Consider the following 23909-nt stretch of genomic DNA (forward strand, 5'->3'; position numbering starts at 1 on the left):
CTTTTAGCCATACACATGTAACTCCACTGGAGAAACATGCATGTGGACATACAAATATGACATGCACACATGTGACATGCATACAAACATGCATGTGCTTCCATTCACATAATCATATCCATGCATTTGCACACGTACACATACATGCGCAGGTACTCTTATATAAAATATTTCACACGGATTTCGCAGAGCTATGCAAGGAATATACAAGTCTTCAATGCAAGTGGTGGTGTTGGTTGCGGTGGTGGTGGTGGTTGTTGTCATGATTCTGATGCTTCTAGTGGTGACGGTAGTAGTGGTAGTGGCGGTGGCTGAGAATCATGGTATTATTATTATTATTATTATGATTATGATTATTATTATTATTATTATTATTAGTAGTAGTAGTAGTAGTAGTAGTAGTAGTAGTAGTAGTAGTAGAAGTGGTGGTTATTGTGATGATTCTGATGGTTCTGGTGGTGACGGTAGCAGTGGTAGTGGCGGTGGCTGAGATGATGGTATTATTAATATTATTATTATTGTTATGATTATTATTATTATCATTATTATTATTATTATTATTATCATCATTATTATTATTAGTAGTAGTAGTAATAGTAGTAGCAGTAGTAGTAGTAGTAGAAGTGGTGGTTGTGGTGGTGGTGGCGGTGGTAATGGTGGTGGTGGTGGTGGTGGTGGAGATGGTGGTGGTGGAGATGGTGGTGGTAGTAGTAGTAGTAGTAGTAGTAGTAGTGGCAGCAATAGTAATGTATGAAGGAGATGCGTTTTTGCTTTTGTTTTTTTTTTTTTTTGTTTGTTTGTTTCTTTCCCACCAGAAGCAGCATCTTCACATGACAAACAGATGTTGCTATGGGAGACATTTTCGTTTTGGGCTCTATTAATCGTTCCATTATTACGAATTCATGAAAATTTCATGACAACAGTTGTTCCTGCAGAAACTGACACACAATCAATCCATTTCTCGAAAACACAGCAAACCAAAAAAAAAAATAAAAACTATCGGAACGAAAAGATTTCTATAGTAAAATGATAAATGTCTCCGCAGACCACGGAATATCAGGATGCTGGCGCTTAGCTTTGAAATATGTAACATAACACTTGAATATGAGAAGAATGTCCCTCACCCCCCCCCACTCTCTCTCCCTCTCTCTCTAATTCTCTACATCTTTGTCTTTCTCTTAATTTTCAATTCTGTGTCTGTTATCCTTTTTTTTTTTTATATCAGTTGTGTCAGTCATTGGACTGTGGCCATGCTGGAGCAAAATTTTGTAAGGTTTCGTTGAGCAAACTGGAATCCACCCCACCTGCCACTTTGCATTTTCCATTTTTTTTGGAAGTTTGGTGCTTATTCTTTTGATCTCTCTCTATTTGCTGGGATCCCAGGTTACAGAGATGTAAACAAATTGAGAGTCGCAGAACAAACAGAAAGGCATGCACATCATCGTTATTATTTAACATCCGTTTTCCATACTGGTATGGGTTGAGGGTCTGATGGGAGTTGGCAAGCCAGAAAGATGCACCAGGCTCCAATTGTCTGTTTTGGCAAGGTTTCTACACTTAGATGCCCTTCTTAAAGTCAACTACTTTACAAATTGTATTGAGTGCTTTTTTGCATGGCACACACACACACACACACATATATACATAAATATGAGTTAGAAAAAGCAGACACTCTTATATTGGGTAATAGAGAGGACAAATTATTATTAATCATAAAAGTATCATTATAAATGTGTAGTTGCATGGTAAGATGCTTGCTTCCCAATCACATGGTTCTGGGTTCAGTCCCACTGTTTGGCATCTTAGACAAATGTCTTCTACTATAGCCTTGGACCAACCAAAGCTTTGTGAGTAAAAGAAATCTGTCATATATACGTGTGAGTGCATGTGTGAGTGTATGTGTGTGTGTGTGCCCCACCACCACTTGACAACCAGTGTGGTTGCACTTACATTCCTGTAACTTAACAGTTCAGCAAAAGAGTCTAATAGAATATAAGTACCACTTTAATAAAATATATATAAGTTTTGGGGTCAATTCCTTCTATTCATTCAACTAAAACTTCTTCAAAGTGGTGCCCCAGCATGGGCACAGTCTGTTGACTGAAAAAAGTCACAGATAAACGATAACTAACAGTTAATAATCTTTCGGGTAAAAAAACACATGTTAGAAGGAAAAATTAGACCTAAGCACCAAAAGGAATTGAACTACAGGTCTGCTGTACTGCAAGCAGTCACATTACCACCACCTCAACGAAACCTATCACTGCCTGGTATATAAGAGGTGAGGTTCAATTCAAGTAGATGGTTATGACCAAATTTTTCTCCATCTAAGAGGCATAAATAACCCTCAGAAGGAAAAAGCATAAATACACAGTATATTCGCAGATAAAATGTTGTGTCTTATTTTGTATTGGAGCCATTTCTTAAAAACACACACACATGTATGTACATGTGTTTGCGAGCATGCCAGGCGAAATGTGTAGCCGTATTTCGTCTGCCAGTACGTTCTGGGTTCAAATTCCGCCAAGGTCGACTTTGCCATTCATCCTTTCGGGGTCGATAAATTAAGTACCAGTTACGCACTGGGGTCAATGTAATCGACTTAATCCATTTGTCTGTCTTTGCTTGTCCCCTCTGTGATTAGCCCCTTGTGGGTAGTAAAGAAATATAAATATATGTATGCATGTGGGTATGCATATATGTCTATATGTGCATTCATCAGTATGTATGTATGTATGTGGTTTGTGGGAGGAAATGCTTGAGCCATGTAGACCTGGTCAGCCCTCAGAGAACTCAAAGGAATCGACCCATGGTAAATTGTGATAGGGTTATTGTTCACCACAGAACAATCACAACCTGAGGAAAGGTGTGTCTCTCTGTTGGAGGAAGGAAAAGGTATGTCACAAGAGTTCATACTGTGGCACCTGGTCCTTCTGTTGGCCAGCACAGCTGTGCATTATGCAACAGAATGTGCAAATTTTTGGCCGGGGCTCAAAAGTCATACCAGGGCCTCACATTCCCTCATCAATGATGCATTTCAATGATTCTTTCTAGCAATGGTTCTGCTCGTATACGAGAAAGCAGCTAAGAGATGTATGTGTGTATGCATGTACGTATGTATGTATGTATGTATGTATGTATGTATGTATGTATGTATGTGTGTATGTATGTATGTGTGTATGCATGTACATATGTATGTATGTATGTACATATGTATGTATGTATGTGTGTGTGTATGTGTGTACATATGTATGCATGTATGTGTATGTATGTATGTATGTATGTATGCATGTACATATGTATGTATGTATGTATGTATGTATATATGTATGTACATTTATATGTATTTGCATAGCTATAACCAATATATAATGGCAAAAAAATGTAAGCATTGACAAGAAAAATCCAAAAACAGTGTTCGTGGAAACTATTTTTTGCAACATATTTTTCTTAGTTTCCAAGAATACGCTTTTATTTACAAGTTATTTTGATTTTATATACAAGTTCATCGCTATTCAGTGTATTATGAGTTGGATGAGTCACATGAAAAATGAAAAATTAAATGAATCACATATATAAAACCAAAAAAAAAAATTACAATACAATATACACATATATACGAGTGGCTATGTGGTAAGTAGCCTGTTTATCAACCACATGGTTCCGGGTTCAGTCCCACTGCATGGCATCTTGGGCAGGTGTCTTCTACTATAACCTCAGGCCGACCAAAGCCTTGTGAGTGGATTTGGTAGACGGAAACTGAAAGAAGCCCCGTCATATATATGTGTGTATATATATATATATATATATATATGCCTGTGTGTGTTTGTGTGTCTGTGTTTGCCCCCCTAGCATTGCTTGACAACCGATGCAGGTGTGTTTATGTCCCCGTTACTTAGCGGTTTGGCAAAAGAGACCAATAGAATAAGTACTGGGCTTACAAAAGAATAAGTCCCGGGGTCGAGTTGCTCGACTAAAGGCGGTGCTCCAGCATGGCTGCAGTCAAATGACTGAAACAAGTAAAAGAGTAAAGAGTATATATACATGCGATTGTGAGCTCCCCTCCAAACACATACACACACACACACACACACACATAAGTATTACCATCATCATTCAACATCTATGTTTCCTGCTGGCTTGGGGTGGATGGTTTGACAGGAACAGATGTGTCCAAGGACTGCATTGAGTTCCAATGTCCACTTTGGCATGGTTTTGATGGCTGGGTGCCCCCTTCCTGATTCCAACCACTTTACAGAGGGAACTGGGTAGCTTTTTTTATTTCTTTGTGCCACCTTCTCTAATGAGATTACTGTTCAGCTTACAGTAAAACTACAAGCTCTGAGATAGGTGTGGTTACAGGGGAGACAAGGGAATTACTATGATGTGGGGAGGGCAGTGCAAGTTCCTTCGGAGGGATCAGAATGGCTCCTCACACCTAGTACAGTTAAAAAATTATAAAGGTAGGGTAGAAGGAAGGATGAGACAAGTTAAGTTAAGTTAATTTGGCTCAAAAAGCAAAAAGCAAGGCCATGTAGGGGAAGAAAGCCCCTCGCCTTCGATTGAGATGAATCGTCGCAGATAGAGCTTTTCGGAGTGACCCCGCAGCCGATGCTCTGGAGCAGGAGTGAAGAACAGCTCTTTCGAGAGGTTACACTTTCTGCTTATGATGTTGTGAGCAAGAATAGGATCACCAGAGTTATGAGCTGGTGATGAGAGAGGGATGCAGAAGAGTGGAGGGGTGGGTGGGTGTCAATGAGTAGCAGGAGTAGTGAAGATGATACAGTGATGGTGAGGGTGGGGAGACATGAGAGAGGGAAGAGGAAAGAGCATGATGAGAGTGAAATGGTTGCAATAATTCAGATTTTGATATTTTTTGTAATTAGTTAAACCAATTATTTTCAAATGTTAATAAAGAAATATAAAGAAGTGTTCCTAAAATTCAAAATTAATTTTAAAAAAGCATGAAGGGAATCTAATTGAAACAACAAAAAATATATCCCAGCAGAGCAAATTTCACTTCAATATTATGTTTCTTCCTGAAGTACCCTATCTCTGGTCTTACACTGAATATAACCCTACATGTTACATGTATGGCTGCACTACATGTTGATAGCACTAAAGCTGCAAGTACCCTACCTCTGGTTTACAGTAAATGTAGTCCTACATGTTTCATGTGCATTTATGCTACATGTTGAGCATAGCACTTCATTCAGAAGACTATATGCAGCCACATGTCTGCAGGCACCCTTTATGTGGTTTACATTGAATGTAGCCCTACATGACACATGTATATTTACGATACATATAGATCAATATGTTCCTGAATCTGATGAAAACAAAAGCAACGTTTTAATTAAACACATACCTGATATAAGATGTCCAAAGATGACAGATTTTTGAATTGGTTCAAGAACTAATGCAAATGTTGGATGGACTTACCTGCAAAAGAGAACAAAAGCAATCATTATATAATCGATGAAATCATAATTAGACATTAAATCAAAGTCAACTAATGTCATCTAATGGTGGACAGCACGTTTACAAAATACAGAATAGTATTAATAATAATAATAATAATAATAATGATAATCCTTTCTACTGGAGACACAAGGCCTCAGACTCAGATTTGTTGAGTGGAGACTAGTTGGTTACATCAACCCCAGTATTTCACAGGTATTTAATTTATCAATCCTGAAAGGATGAAAGGCAAAGTCAACGTCGGCAGAATTTGAACTTGGAATGTAGCGACAGGCGAAATACTGCTAAGCATTTCTCCCAGTGCGCTAATGATTCTGATAGTTCACTGCCTTATTATTATTATTATTATTATTATTATTATTATTATTATTATTAATAATAATAATAATAATAATAATAATAATAATAATAATAATAATAATGATGATGATAATAATAATCCTTTTTCTCGGGGTTAAATGTCAAAGAAATGCATGAGACAAAGTCCCATGGAGCGAATAAAGACTCGACAACCAAGTTGAACAACTCATAAGCATCTTGGCAGGTAAAATGAGACAATAAAAAAGGTGAAGGAAAGACACAGGAACGCGCACCAAAGGAAGTAAAGGGGGAAATATTACATTGAGGTTTGGCAATAGCAAGGGCATGTGGCCATGAAAAATCTGCCTCAACATATTTGGTTTGGTCCATTCATAGGGGCCTCTTGAGGGCTTTAGGTTGGCAAGTTACAAGCTGATCATCACTAATGCTGGTGCAACAGAAAATGCACCCATTACACTTTGTGAAATGATTGATGTTAAGAAGGGCATCCAATTGTAGAAACACACTAAAGCAGACATTGGAAAACAACAAGTTCTTCTACCTCATCAAAACCTGTCAAATCATCAAAACTATGCCAGTATGGGAGTCAAACATTAAATTAATGATATATATATATATATATATATGAGGGGCTTCTTTCAGTTTCCATCTACCAAATCCACTCTCAAGGCTTTAGTCAACCCAAAGCTATAGTAAAAGACATTTGCCCAAGGTGCCACACAGTGGGATTGAACCTGGAACCATGTCGTTGGGAAGCAAACTTCTTCCCACACAGCCACACCTGTGCCTATGGTGGTTTTTTGATATATATATATATTTCTATAACTTGGCATTAAAACAAGCATCAATATATATGCATGCGCATGCATGTGCACACATGCATGCACGTGCGTGTGTGGGTGGTTAAAGACTGGGAGAGAAGAAGCAGTGAAGCCTTTGCAGTAAAATGAATTTGAAATTAAATTTTCTTCCCATTCTAATGACAACCATGAAGCAAACCCAGCGCTGCTGACATGCCATGCAAACCCTATTATCATTATGACAATTAAACACATCTGCTAATTATGGTTTCATAAATGAACTATAATTTCTTGAGGAGATTTGCTTGCCAAGAGATAATAATTCCCTGGCACTGGGCTGATAGCAAGGAGGAGCGCTAAATTCTACGAAAGACTTTGTATGTCTCATTATGTATGACTCAAGTCTGAATCACAGAAGGGACACCATTCTAAGATGGCTACAGAAATAAGAAAAATAAAAATCCAACAAAAAGACAAGTTTGATTCTTGTGTAGATAATGCCTGATAGATTAGCTGAATTATGGTATATTCAGGAATCAGCATACTATATAAAAGAAGGCTATGAATATTTCAATCTTTGATGATTATTTATTTACAAATTGGTAGAGCATGATGCCGACGATGGTGTTGGTAGTGGTGGAGCTGCTAGTGAAAATGTTAGCAATGGTTGGGTAGAGGTGGTCATGGAGGGTATTGATTGTGGAAACGGTAAGGTGGTAGTGGGAAACAAATTATAGAGAAATTAAATTCATCATTTTCTTCATGAATAATCAACATTTTGGTAGCCCTGAGCTAATCCTTTTTTTCTGTCTTTCTTTGATTCTCGGGAATTATTAAAGAGTAGTTATAATTTTTGCCTCAAGGGGCCATTTCTGATGATTGGGTGTGCTTTTTGTTAAGCAGATGCTCTTCTCTATCGTTAATTAATTATACATGCATTAAGGACATGTTAGAGCAATTAGATGGGCCTATGAAAATATCCAAAGGTTAACAAGTGCTAATTTATTTAGTAAAGAATTTGAAATGAAGGTTATCATTTCTTTAAAATCTTTGCATCTGAGCTTTGGACACATTTGATCACCACTTTTAAAATTCTGATAACAACATCTGAAAACCAGATGCCTCTGGAGCATAATGAATTCATGTGAGCCAAAAATGGCTAAATCTTTTAATACCAAAGTACCTAAAACTACCTAAAAACTACCTCTGGTCCAACGATGCAAAGTGACCAAGGTTAAACTTTTCCATCATAATTTTATGCTAATTTATGTCCCAAACACCTACTTAACAATAACAATAATTTTAATAAATTCTTCATTGTCTTCAAAATTGATTGAAGAAAGAATATTCCAACATAAATATTGTTAAAAAAAAAGGTTAAGCCCTTTGATTCTAGTCTGCCTGGAACTGAGCATAGTTCAAAGATACTTCCTTTTTTTAAAGAGATCTAAATTAAACCATTCCATCAAAATTTCATGTTAATTTATTTATGTTCCAAACATCAGTTTAATAATGACAGTTACTTAATTAACCCATTAAATCACAGAGTACTTAAATTTCTGAATATTACTTTTAAATTTTTACAGATGATTGAAAATAGGTTAAAATGAAAAAAATAATTATTGAAACTCCTTTACTTCGAGTAGAAATGGAAATACTCGATGTCCTATAAATAGGACACTGAGACAATGTGATATAGCTTATTTAATGTTCTCATTTAGTGTCCTATTTATAGGACAGTGGGACTTAATGGGTTAAATTCTTCATTATTTCTAAAAGTAATTGAGACAAAATCAATATATCCCGATAGAAATATGGTGAGAAAAAAGTTAAGGAATCGATTAAAATATATTCAAAATCAACAAATACTTTAATAATTTAGTTTTCTACTAAACCAGTTTCTACTTTTTTTAGAACTCAAATCCTATTCTTTGAGCTTGCCTGAAGATAACCAAAGAAAGCAATCTTTGAAAGTTTTCTATTATATCAGAGGTCAAATGAATCAGGTCAAATGTTTATTCAAGTTCCAGTCATTATTTTTCTCTCAGTCCACATGTTGTTTACGTCTTTCCTTTTTATTCCCCTAATCCCTAACTAATTTTCCCTAATCCCAGGAAGGTTGTTTAATGCCTTATTTTATTTTCTGTTGACATTTACTGATTTTTCTGTGAGGAAGCCAAGATTTCCAGCTTGGTTTCTATTACTGGTGGGAGCATAATGAGATTGAAACACCTGCATCACTCAACAGAGGACTGTCTGAAATGATTCTAGTGTTTTAACACCTTTTGTCTACGGATATTTCCACATACCTATATATACACACACACACACACACACACACACACACACACACATATACATGTATATACACAAAAATACATAGTGGAAATGAACCCCAAACCCTATGATTAGAAAGCAAACTTCTCTACCACACTGCCATAACATGCACCATGCCTATGGCAATGTCTTATAAAGAATTTTTTTTCAGTTTTTGTATCTGGTTTGCAAGATTCTTTATGTGAATTCGTGTCTTGAAACAAATTTTGTTATGTCTAGGGAGGGTCATTATGCCAATATTATTAATACACACACTTATTCAATTCCACTCCTTTATTATAAGTCAGAATTGTTAGCATGCTGGACGAAATGCGTAGCGGTATTTTTCCTGTCATTATGTACTGAGTTCAAATTCCACTGAGGTCAATTTTGCCTTTTGTTCTTTCAGGGTTGATAAAATAAGTACCAGTTATGCACTGGGGACTTACTCTCTTTCCCCAAATTCAAGGCCTTGTACCTCCCAGTAGAAAGGATTATTAGTCAATTAATTAAACATCCACCTAACTAAATGATTGTTTCTTTAACTTCGTTAAACTGTAAGTCATGTGTTTTGTTTTTTCAGTAATGTCACAGTTTCAAGCCAACTGTCTTCAATTTTCAAAAAGCATCTCTACTAAATTTCCATTCTGCTATACAGATCACCAAACGAAGATTAATGTTTAAATATCTTTGATGAATAAAAACGGTTTCAAACTGATAAAAGGAACAGTAAATAGGGACTTTTTTCTATGTTCAGTAAATGTATGTCTTACACCCATTCTCTTCCCCAACTTCTCTCGATTGATATTTTTCTGCTTTTTTTTTTTTTAGTACACTGTCTTCCAAGAAATATTCTTTCTCTCTGTAGATGCTGGAAATGGCTGGTGGAATAAGAGGCACATATGTTTTTCCTAATTGTCTTGTCTTTCACTAATCTAAATACAATCATCTGTGTGTGTGAATAACATATATGTAAATACATACATACACACACACATATATATATATGTATGTATATAGATATATGCATACACACATGTACATTATGTATAAGTTATGTGTATACACACACAACCATATATATATACACATATAAGATACGTTATATAGACATATACACATTTGTACACACACACACACTCACACACGCACACAAACACACACACAGACACACACACACTTTCTATATTCTTTGTACTTTCTATATTAATTATGTTATCGTTAAGAAGTTAAGAAACAGAACTTTAAGTAATAAGTAATAAACTTTTGAAGTAAAATTTTTTTTTTTCTGGTCTTCTTTTCAGCAATATGTTTTTAAAGTTAAAATTCTTTCTTTATTTTGCTTTTTTTTTAAGAAAAATGTTCCATTTTCCCCAGCTAAATACATTCTGGTGATTACGAAGATTAAACTTAGTATCTTTTAAGAGTGAAACCATTGTCGTTTAGTACATCATAAAAGAAGAAAAAAAAATTAATTCTTCATATTATATTTTAATTTTTTTACTGAACCAAGACATATCTTTCTTCTTTTCAAAGTCTTTTATATCAATTTAAATTATTTACTTATCTGGTTACTTAAAAAAAAAATATATATGTAATACAATAATACTTCAAAGGCTTAAATTTCCTATCACTAACCATTTTCCTAATATTTAAATTAGTTGATGCTTATAACGAATAATGTGGAGGATGACAATAACAATGATAAGGGTAATGGTAAGTTGTTTGCTTTCTGTAATGAATTTTTGTAGTGCTAGGATATTCAGCTCATGATCACCGGATCAGGTGTTCGATTCCTGGTAGTATGTTGGGTCCTTGAGCAAGACACTTTATTTTACTTTGCTCCAGTTCACTCAGCTGGCAAAAATGAGTAGCATCTGTATTTCCATGGGATGGCCTTGTCACATTCTGTGTCATGCTGAATCTCTCTCAGATCTATATTAATGTTAGAAGGGGGTGCTGAAAAGTTTCTGGCTTTGCGTAAAAGAAAACACATGTCTTTTATATCAATTTAAATTATCAGTTAATTATGATTTTATTCACATATTCCCCTCTCACATTCACACATTTATTGCAGTGGTCCTTCAGTTTTTCTAAACCCTGTAAAAAAACACAGAAGATTGAACCTCTATCCAGGCTTTTTATGATACTCTTAAAGCAAGGAGCTTTTTCAGCACTCTCTCATACACATGTTTGACGGAGTGCCAAAGAGAGAGAAAGAGAGAGAGAGAACCCTTCTCAAAGTCCTTGGGTAGAATAAATATGACTCCAAAAGGGACAAAGCAGGCTCTTTGAAACGAAAAGAATGCAACTCAGATAACGGACAGAGTCAATGAGTATTGAAAAGGTTGCAAGATGCAATGAAAATCTTAGAAAAATAAATAAGTAAATGAGTGGAAATTTTACTAGTGAGTGTGTTAAATTATAAGACACTAAAAGAAAATGACTCTCCCCAGACACAACAGAATATGTATGTGTATTTATATATATCACCACCACCATGACCAACCAGGCTATCAGATGTTGCTACACATCGCTGGTCACAATGCGCTTCGCATTGTTTTAGCCTTCAAATGACGCCACCCTGCTGGCTAAGCGGGCAGGCCAACAGACGAAAGAGTGGGAGAAAGTTGTGGCGAAAGAGTACAGCAAGGATCGCCACCACCCCCTGCCAGAGACTCGTGGAGCTGTAGGTGTTTTTGCTCAATAAACACACACAACGCCCGGTCTAGGAATCGAAACCGCGATCCTACAACCGCGAGTCCGCTGCCCTAACCACTGGGCCATTGCACCTCCACATATGTATGTATATATATATATATATATATATATATGCGTGTGCATGTGTGTGTGTATCTATATATATATGTATATGTGTCTGTGTGTGTGTATGTGTGTGTATGAGGCACCTGTGGCCAATAAAGAAAGCACTGTTCTCATCATATTTCCAGGAATTTCATGCAAATTCCAACAGCACCACCAGGTGCATCAGTATGTTGCTGAGGTGTGCACAGCATTATTTTCAAGGTGTTTGGGATTTTAAGATAATGTTTTTTTAAGCTAATCTGTTCTGGTTTGTTACTGGATGGGTGGGTGTGGGGTGGAGAGGAGAAGTATGTTTTTCCAGTTTTTGGTCTTCTTTTAGTGTTTCCATTGTGTGTTGCTGTACAGAATATGAAACACTAAAATAATATTAGAAATAGCAAATTATTACTATTTTTATTATCCATAGTATTATTATTATTATTATTATTATTATTATTATTATTATTATTATTATATTATCATCATTATCAACCATATCATTATTAGTAGTATCATCCTCATCTCCATCATCATTATTATTATCATTATCCTTGTCATCATCATCAACCACATTATCATCAACCTCATCCACATCAGCATCATTGTCATCACCATCATTCTCACCATAACCATTATTATTATTATGAAATTTTCCCAAAACCCTAATCTCCAGATATCTCATGTAAACTAAAAGTGTGAAACAACATCTCCAGGCATTAGAAGGGTAATGCAGTTTATCAGGGAAAGAAATTTCTTCTTTTTTTTTTCCTTAGTTTCCAGTTAATTTTTACAAACCTCAAGTTCTCTTTCACCTTAAAAATATAAGCTTTCCTGTGCATTATATAAACTCCTTACTATCTGATTATTATTATTACTATTATTATCATTATTATTATTATTATTATTATTATTGGTATTATGAAATATCATTATCATCATCATTTTTATTATTATTATTATATTATTATTATTATTATTATTATTATTATTATTATTCGTAGTATGAAACATTGTTATTAATAATACTATTGTTAGCATTATTACTAATTTTTTATTATTAATAATATTATCTCAATATAGTTATTAACATTATTATTATCTTTATTGTTAGCATTATTATTAATTTTTTATTATTAACATTATTAACGTTGTTATTATCATTATTATTATTGGTAGTGTGAAACTTTGTTATAAACATTATTATAATCGTGATTGTTAGCATTATTATTATTAACATTACTCTTATTATTATTATTATTATTATTATTATTACCATTACTCTTATTATTATTATTATTATTATTATTATTATTGTTATTATTATTATTATTATTATAAATGTGATTGTTGATTACATTAAATAAATCCAGGTGTCTCTATTATGACAAAAATGAATTTTAAAACCATTTAACATGTTTACAAGTCAATTTCATAATTTCATGATAAAATTAAAAAAGTAATAATAACAATAATAACATAGTAACAAATAATAAAATATTGACAATAACAACAACAACAACAACAACAACAAAATCATCAACAATGATGATAATAATAATAACAATAATAGTAATAAGTCAGTCACAGCTAATCATTCGAAGACACCCACTGCAAAAATAAAATAGTTAAATAAATAAATGTCAAGATAAAATGTAAAAAAAATATTTATATATTAATATAAAGGTGATTTAAATAAAAAGGAGGAAAAGGAGTAGGAGAAGGGTGGAGATATACTGAGGGGGAGATTGTGGAGGGGGAGAGAACAGGAAAGGAGGGAGGCGTCATAACAATTTAGTTTTATAAAATGGTTGTTTACATCAAATAGCATACTTGCAATGGAATACTAAAAATTAATTTTCATAAAATACTTTTCCATAAATACAAATGTGTGTGTATACACATATATACATACATACATATATACATATATATATATATATATATATATATATATATATATATACACACACACACACATACATGCATATATGTATATATACATGTATGTATGTGTGTATACACACAGAGAGAAGCATACATTCACATATATATATGTGTGTGTGTGTGTATGCATATATATGTATATATATATATATATATATATATATACATATATATGCACAAGCATATATATACAGACACACATATATATATAGATATACAAATATATATATATATATATATATATATATATATATATATATACTTACAAGCTTATATATATAAGGAGTGGTACATGAGTGTTTATGTTGGTTATTTTCTTATTTCATATATTTCGTATTTTCTTCACCCCACCCCCCGTTTATATCTTACACTCAGTGAGACAAACATGTTAATCTATGTTGGTTTGAAAGCTGCGAATGTGTGCATAGAGATAAAGACCTGTATGTGCATATATACATCCACACCCACACATACATAGACACACACGTCCAGACCACTAGCCCTCTTTCACACACACATACACACTCTCTTATACACACACACACCTTTGTGTTGGGGGCACCTTCGTATTGGAAGTCACTTGACCCTGTTATCTCCCCTACTGTCCCTCTTGCGTCTGACCACTGTCCGAAGTCAGGACGCCATGATAGATCGTTAGCTCCTACATGCATTTTGTTTTCTCTCCTTGTTTTTTTCCGTGTATCTTTCTGTTGAAGAGTGTAGGCTCGAAAGGTAAAAGACTTTTTCTATTCCTGAGCGCTATACTAATACATTTGTTTGTTTGTACTCTACCTGCTTTCGTCTTTTGTTTATTTTCGTAAACTTTCCCTTTATATATATATATATATATATATATATATGCATGCATGCACACAAATGCACTTATACATACACACGTGTGTGAGTGTATGTATGTGTGTATTATACATACTGCCCCTATTCTCTCTTATGCCCACTTTCTCACATCTTGTGAGTATGCATGGACACTTCATCAACACCTCTGTGATTCTCTTTCCAGCTAATCCCATCCACAATTTTATAATACAAGGAAGGCATGTGTCTGCATAGTTCCACAAAACACCAGTTTTTGAACCCACTTCATGTCTTAATGTCTTGGTGCATAAAATCCCTCACAAAGATTGTAGCAGACGAGTGTGTTTTATGCACCAGACACCAAAATGAGAGGATCTCCTGAGGCTTATAAGGCAATATTCAGTGTTCTGACAAGACATCCATGTTAAACTGGATAGAAAGATTACCATTTGGTATCAATACTGATGCAATCGTTAATAATTAACATATATAATTAATAATAACAAACTGAGGAAAAGAAATCCTTCAAAGGGGTGTGTTAAACATTCAATTCTGTTACTTCTGTTGGATACCATATAAATATTTGTATAATTCAATAATAAAGTTAAATTAAATTTAGAGATATTCTATTGACATTCAATAATTTATTTATATTACAATATTCCATGAATTACTATGAATATAATATATAACATAATATTATATTGGCCTTTTATGGTTTTTATAATTATTTATATAATATTATGTTATGTTGTATATTATATTCATAGTGTTTCATGTAATATTGTAATTATTGAATGTCAATAGAATATCTCTATATTTAATTATCTTTATATAATTAATATATATACACATCTGACACAAGGTCCCCTTCCCCACTGCCCCCCTCCCCTCTCAAAATTCTTTGTCTTCCAAGTTACTTGGTGACCCTGCCAGCATCCCGTCCACACTGTGAAGTGGTTGGCATTCGGAAGGGCTTCCAGCTGAAAGAAACCATTCCAAAACTCACTTCACCTTTGCTGGTACCAGATAAAAACACTCAGTCCACTCTGTTGAGTGGTTAGTGTTAGGAAGGGCAACCAGCTGTAAAAAACTTGCCAAAACAGATACAAAAGTCTTGTGCAGTCTTCTGCCCCTCCAGTTCCTGCTAAGCAGTTCAACCCATGCCAGCATGGAAGGCGGATGTTAAATGATGATGATATATATATATGAACTTTTATGCTTCTTTTTTCTTCTCACTCTTCTCCTCATTCCATTACTCCCTTCCTCTATGTTGTCATTCCATTAATATATTCCCTTCTCATTTTCCCTATTTTTCCTTATTTGTCTCTGAAGACGGAATATCCAATATTCAGGGATACACCAGAAACAGCTGTAAGACTTGAAATTTTTTTTCCAATAATAATAATAATAATAATGTATATGACTTGAGATGTTTGCCTTGCCTTAACGTCTGTTGTCCTCTTTAATAATTATATATATTTCAAAATGTGACCGCGTGTGTACTGTTGGCGATTTTCTTTCCTCTGTCTTCCCTTCTCTGGATCTTTCCTTTTCCTATGTTTCTGACGAAGAGCTCCACTCGAAACGTTAAGCCCTCTTTCTTCCCTTCCTTCCTGAGCGTCCAATAATACTATATTTGTTCCACGTCCTCGCGTTGTTTTGTTTACATGTTTGGATTAACTATATATATATATATATATATATATGTGTGTGTGTGTGGTGTGTGTGTGTGTGTGTGTATGTGTGTATTTGTGTGTGTGTATGTGCATATGCAGACATAAGAATTATAAACTTCAGTGTATGAATACATATATAGGTGCAGGTATGACTGTGTGGTAAGAGAAATATGCTTTGCAACCACTTGGTTCTGGGTTCAGTACCATTGTGTGGTACATTGCATCATCTACTATAGTCTTGGGCTGACTAAAGCCTTGTGAGTAGATTTGGTAGTAGATGGAAACTGAAAGAAGCCCATCATATGTATATACTCCGAGAGTGTAGTGGGTGCTTCTTACGTGCCACTGGCACAGGGGCCAGTCAGGCGGTAATGGCAATGACCTCGCTCGATCAGATTGGAGTCTGGTGCAGCCATCTGGTGCAGCCATCTGGTTCGCAGCCCACAGTCAAAATCGTCCAACCCAGGCTAGCATGGAAAGCGGACGTTAAATGATGATGATGATGATGATGATGATGATGATATATATATATATGAATGTGTCTTTCTGTCTGTTTTTGTCCCCCACCACCAATTGACAACCAGTGTTGGTGTGTTTACATTCCCATAACTTAGCAGTTTGGCAAAAGGGACCGATAGAATAAATACTAGGCTTAGAAAAATAAGAAGTCCAGGGTTCGATTCATTCGACTAAAAACACTTTAAGACAGTGCTCCCGCATGGCCACAGTCAAATGACTGAAGCAAGGAAAAGAAAGCAATAACATATACATACATAAACATACCAATACAGATACATACACATGCACATATATACATAAACATGAATATATAAATATGTGTTGCACTATAGCAATAGTGAGTATATAATACCTGTTTCACAATGTATCTCATGCTCTCTCTCCTCTCTTTATCATATCCACACACACACACACACTCACATGTGTATACAGATTAGGGAGATGTCATATGTTACTTCAATGATGCAGAAACTATAAAATGTCTTCCACTTGATAAACCACTGAACAAGGAGGTTTTATATTCAATACATATTTTTGTGCATATGTCCACATATCAACATGTATTATGTATATATATAATATATATATATATATATATTATATATATTATATATATAATATATATATATATATATATATATATATATATATATATAAACATATATATATATATTACATATATATATATAAACATATATATTATATATATATATATTTATGTATATATATATATATAACATATATATATATATATATATATTAGAGAGAGAGAGAGATACAAACACGTATTTGAATATATATGCATATGCAATATATGAGGGTATTTATATTCATATTGATGCATATGTGTGTGTGTATGTATACAAACACACACATATATAGAAATATATACACATCACATTTATGTATAAAAACACTCACACACACACATGTATATATACACACATATGCTGTTTTCACATGTATTGGCATATTTATATATATGCATGTATGATGGTGTTTGTATATATATATATATGTATCTGTCTGCATGTCTATGTATGTAAATTTGCCTTATATTTGAGACTCTATATGTGTGTGTGTGTGTATGTGTGAATATATTTAGTTATTTCTATTGATTTCAAATTAGGGCAACACATCAAAGCAGAATCGTTACATGAATGCCTTCTCTGTCAAGAGTATTTTATCAACCTAAGTAAAGTACAATTCTTCTATCTCAGACTAATATTAATACCAATATCTTTTTCTGGTTGAGGCTGCGCTTCTGTCATGCACTCCAACCATTCTTGTATTAGAATGTTCATCTACCACTACTCCTTTCTATAGGTGCACAAATGAAATTTGCTAAGCTGATAAGATTTGCAAACCCAGGATGTTCAAAGTGTATTCACTGCTCACCCCAAAACTCCCACCACCCAAAACTCCCACCCCAAAACTCTCACCACCCAAAACTCAGACCCCAAAACTCTCACCCCCAAAACTCCCACCCCAAAACTTTCACCACCCAAAACTCCCACCCCAAAACTCTCACCCCAAAACTCCCACCCCAAAACTCTCACCACCCAAAACTCCCACCCCAAAACTCTCACCACCCAAAACTCCCACCCCAAAACTCTCACCACCCAAAACTCCCACCCCAAAACTCTCACCACCCAAAACTCCCACTCCAAAGCTTTCACCACCCAAAACTCAGACCCCAAAACTCCCACCCCAAAACTCTCAACCCAAATCTCTCACCCTATAAAAACAAAATTGAGGGATGCAAGTATACTCCCTGCACCCCCTGTTCCCGATTCTTTGCTCTCTTCTAAAGGATACAGTTACTGAAACCAGTTCCACAAAGTAAGGAGAAAGAGCAGAGATTTGGAGAACCAGAATTAAGAAACTTAAGAAACGATTTTTGGATATGGCTAAAGAGGAATGACGAAACTTGGCTGGAGAGGTGATGATCCTGAAATGAACTTATCAGTCAAAAGAGTAGGTGGGGTCTCACAACAGTAGGTAGGGGCCGGTGCATTGCGAGGCTGCTGAATGATGCATGGTCTCCCTTGATGAACCCTGAAACCTACTGGCATCTGGTAAGCGGGGTTTTCAACTGACTGCACTTGCACCAAAAAGCTGTTTTTTATGCCTGTAATGTGGTGAGCTAGCAGAATCATTAGTGTATGGGACCAAAGTACGAAGCAGGATTTCTACAAGAAATCTTTATATTATGAGTTCAAATCCTGCTGAAACTGATTTTGCCCATCATCCTTTTGTGGTCTATGAAATAAAGTGGCAGTGTTTTACTGGGGTCGATACAATCAGCTTGTTCTCCTGCCTTCAAAGTGATTGGCCTTGGGTCAAAATTAAAAAGAATTATACATAGAATCTGCCATCACTTCTTATACATTGTGCAAAAAGTGGTAACAGAACAACAGAAGTAGAATTGGAAGATGTCGTTGAAAAATGAATAGGGCTGGCTCTAGTGTGCTAAAAGCTAGGGTCACTGCTTATGTTCTGAACCACTTAAAAAGAACTGCTTCATCCAGCTTGTAAAAACAGTAAAAGAAAAAAAGCAGTTAGTTCTTCCTTTACCAGAGTTGTATTTCAAAAAGATAAGACTGTTCTTAAGGCAGGGAAACTAAGAATTATTTTTAGTATTCTTTAACATAGGGGTTATTTAAAAAAGTTGAGCGACACCAATAAGATAGGATTGCGGTTAATCATTTAGCATGTAAATTGGCCAGATCTGGCTCAAAGATTCTACCAGTTTTATGTCCAAACTGGCCACATCGGGCCTCTTACACCAATCCAACAATATCATTGTAAAATATAAATGGCCACATCATTGAAATCTCAGAGCTACAAGATAATGCGTGATTAAATGGTTAAGTCATACCAATGCGCATAAATAAGTATTACATTTGAGAGAGTAATCCAACGGTTAATGAGTCTAGCTGAATATACATTTTATTTTGGCTGAGAATTAAACTGTCATTTGCTTAAGCCTTTTGATATCAACATACTTGGAATCACCACAGGTTCCATGACACAATTTCCTTGTTTTAAAGTGTTCTGAATTAAAACTGTCCATCAAAAATTCTTGTTAATTTATATTCCAAATCCCAGATTAATAATGACAAAGTCAGATTAGTAAATTCCTCATTGTTTTCCAAATTTATTGAAATAAAGGCAGTGAATTTCAATGGCAATAATATAACGAAGTAGTTAACCCTTTTGTTACCGTATTTATGTTGAAATATTCTTTGTTTTAATTAACTTTGAAAATAATGAAGAATTTATTGAAATAATTTTGTTATTATTAATCTAGTATCTGGAATACTAATTCTTTTATTCTTTTATTTGATTCAGTCATTTGACTGTGGCCATGCTGGAGTATCACATTGAGGGGTTTTAGTAGAACAAATCGACTCCAGGACTTTTTTAAGTCTAGAATTTATTCTATTAGGCTCTTTTGCAGAACTGTTAAGTTACAGGGATGTAAACACACCAACACTGGTTGTCAAGCAGTGATGGGGGGGGGGGACAAACACACATACACACATGCACACACAACATGCTTCGTTCAGTTTCCATCTACCAAATCCACTTGCATGGCGTTGGTCGGCCCAATGCTATAGTAGTAAACACTTGCCCAAGATGCCATGCATTGGGATTGAACCCAGAACCATGTAGTTGGGAAGCATGAAATTGAGAAGCAAGAAATTTTGATGGAAGTTTTAATTTAGAATACTTTAAAACAATGAATTTCTATCAGAGAATCAGAAGCAGTTTGAGGCAGGACGGTATCAAAATATTTAAAGTGAGAGATTTTAAGCAAAATCTTCTCTTCCATTTAGAGAATGGCAAACATTTGAACCAGACTTTCCGTTTCCCTGCTTGCCAACTTCTAATTTTATTAATTCTTTTGATACCAACTTCCTGGAACTTCCACTAGTTTTATGATAGAAATTTCCTGTTTTAAAACGATCTAAATGAATAAATTCCATCAAACTTTTCATGTTAATTTATGTTCCAAAAACCAGATTAAACAGAGTTATTTTACTAAATTCTTCATTATTTTAAAAATTAATTGAAACAACAGCAGCACATTTCAAAAGAAAAATGGTAACAAAAGGGTGAAAGACTCTTGCCATAATAATAAGAATTTCCAGACTCATGTTTTATCTTCGATGTTCCTGGTGGTGATGGTGGCGGTGATGGCGGTGGTGGTTTTGGGAATGAAGAATTATGCCAAATGATATTCCAAGAGAAAATCAATGAAATTATCATCGCATTTCCAGCATTCTAAAAGACAGCTACAGAACATAGCATTGTTCTGCAGCAGACATGCACCGGCTTGAAATAACTCCAGACCAATGTACTTAATCAACCTCTCCTATTGATACACTTCATTTTACATACAGACATATGTATATACACGTATGTACGCATGTGAATACATATGTATAATATTTCCTTCATTTTCTTGCATGAGCTGCCTTTATCCCTATCTCTATCATTTTTGCATGTATTTGCATTACACATATATATACACTCATATGCATATGTATATATTATGTATATATGTATAGGAGTATATTTATGTGTGTCTGTCTGTCTGTCTCTCCCTCTCTCTCTTTATATATATATATATATACAAATATAAGAGAGGACACTCTTGCACTAAAAATAGATCCGCAATGGTCTCAACCACCAAGAATTGTTCCCAGGAGAATGCTAATTCTCCTTGGGAACAATTCTTGGTGGTTGAGACCATTGCGGATCTATTTTTAGCACAAGAGCATCCACATAGTGGACCCTCTCTTATATTTGTGTACTAATTTTTACTGTATCCCAGTTTTTATGTGCTAAACCACTTGGTGTTAACTTGATGTTATTAAATTAATATCCAATTTTTTCACCCTTATTTTTGATATATATATATATATATATATAATATATATATATATATATATATATATAGATATATATATATATATATATATATATATATATATACACACATGTATATACATACAAGATGCGATGGGTAAAATGTCACCATTTTATATCTTTGATTTCGTGTTTGTGCATTGTTTGTTTTTGATTTTCTCAACTACACAGAATAGTAGGGTCAGTTGGGCACCGTCTGTGAGATAAACAGCAATGTGACACAATTCACCCTGCCAGAAATTTAGAAACAACATGCTGTACTGCTTGGCATTCACATTGGAGGCTCCAATATGAATATTTCTGAACCTTTGGGTGTCCATCAGAGGACAGTGTAATCTGAGGACATGTACTGAGAGTGATAAAAATCAAACATCCAGTCAACATCATGGTGTTTGCAGTGATCACTAGTGATGGCAATGTTATGCCTCCATTCATCTTCCCACACAGTCTAACACTCAACACGGCTGCTTACATCAAGTGCCCGGAGAAGGTAGTGCTGCCCTGGGTCAAGAGGGTGGCTGCTGGAAGACCCTATGTCTGGCAACAGGACTCTGCACCAAGCCACACAAGCAGGAGAACCCAGTCATGACTGTCAGACAATTTCAGCAACCACATCATCCCTAACATCTGGCCACCTAATTCTCCAGACTGCAACCCTCTTCATTATTATGTGTGGGGCACAGTTGAGCAAGAGACCAATAAAATTCCTTGTAACAACCAAAAATGAACTGAAGGCATGGATTATAGCAGTATTCACCAACTGAAACAAAGAGACCCTCCAGAAGAGTTGCAGGAGATTTCAAAGTCGTCTAGAGGCTGTGGTTGAAGCCAATGACGATTTTATTGAATAAATTTACTCTTTAGTATTTCAAGATATTTTTATGTAATTTTGGTAATTATATCTGTTAAAATGAGATGTCAGTGTTATTTTCATTTTTGCATAATACAGACGCACCCGGTACACACACACACACACACACACACACAAACATAACTATCTGTTATATGCAACAGAAGCAGTTATTTATATTAAGTAGAATAAGTAGATGACTATATATGCATACACACACACACACACCCATATATATATGTGTATGTATGTATATGCATAGAAACCGACACATATACATACACATAGACACATACACGCACATACACATACATACACACATAAACACACACACATATGCACAAATATGCATACAGACACACAAACACATACATGCACACACAAACACACACACATATATACACACACATAAACACACACGCATATATACACACACAAACACACACACATATATACACACACAAACACACACACACATATATACACACACAAACACACATATATACACACACAAACACATACACATATATACACACACAAACACACACACACATATATACACACACAAACACACACACATATATACACACACAAACACACACACATATATACACACACAAACACACACACATATATACACACACAAACACACATATATACACACACAAACACATACACATATATACACACACAAACACACACACATATATACACACACAAACACACACACATATATACACACACAAACACACGCAAACACACATACACACACATACACATAAACACACACACATCCTCTTCCATCATTGCTTAAGGCTCCGCCACACCGTAACTCTTAATCTTCATTAGCTGTGCTTATTCACTTCTTGCCTCTTCCATCTCTCGACTGGCTGATTGACGGACTGGCTAACTGGCGGTGCTTTCTGGTAATTTCGGTCGGCTATAATTTAGTTCCTCAGTCTAGAATTAAGAAAATCCTGCGTCGTCAAGCATGAAGCATGAAGCAAACATTATCGATTCCAGTCTGTTGATAATTTAGGTTTTCTTAGAAACTGAACGGTCTGATGTCTTCTGTCACTTCCATTGCAGCACACATACATATACTTGTGTATACATACATATATATGTGTATATATGTGTGTGTGTGTGTATATGTATATATGTGTGTGTGTGTGTGTGTACACACACACAGAGGCACACATATATAAATGAAATATATATGAAATTATATATTTACAGACATATATATGTATGTGTGTATATATTCACATGCATGTGTGCGTTAATATATATATATATTATATATATATACATATATAAATATATAATATATATATATATATATATATATATATATACTCACAGACACACACACACAGAGGCATGCATATATAAATGAAAAAATATAAATTTATATATTTACAGATATATATATATATATAT

The 23909-nt window shown here is 34.7% G+C and overlaps 1 protein-coding gene across 1 annotated transcript in view; it reads right to left on the minus strand.

Moving 5' to 3' along the window:
• Window positions 1-5367: 5367 nt before the first annotated feature.
• Window positions 5368-23909, minus strand: part of LOC118767376 (transmembrane protein FAM155A-like) — a 303047-nt gene continuing 284505 nt past the window's right edge. The window contains exon 2 of the mRNA XM_036511827.1: window positions 5368-5442. Within this exon, the coding sequence (XP_036367720.1) occupies window positions 5410-5442 (33 nt within the window). The 3' untranslated portion in view covers window positions 5368-5409. The remainder of the gene's footprint in view (window positions 5443-23909) is intronic.

The sequence above is a fragment of the Octopus sinensis genome, linkage group LG21 (genome assembly GCF_006345805.1).
Source record: "Octopus sinensis linkage group LG21, ASM634580v1, whole genome shotgun sequence".
Lineage (NCBI taxonomy): Eukaryota > Metazoa > Mollusca > Cephalopoda > Octopoda > Octopodidae > Octopus > Octopus sinensis.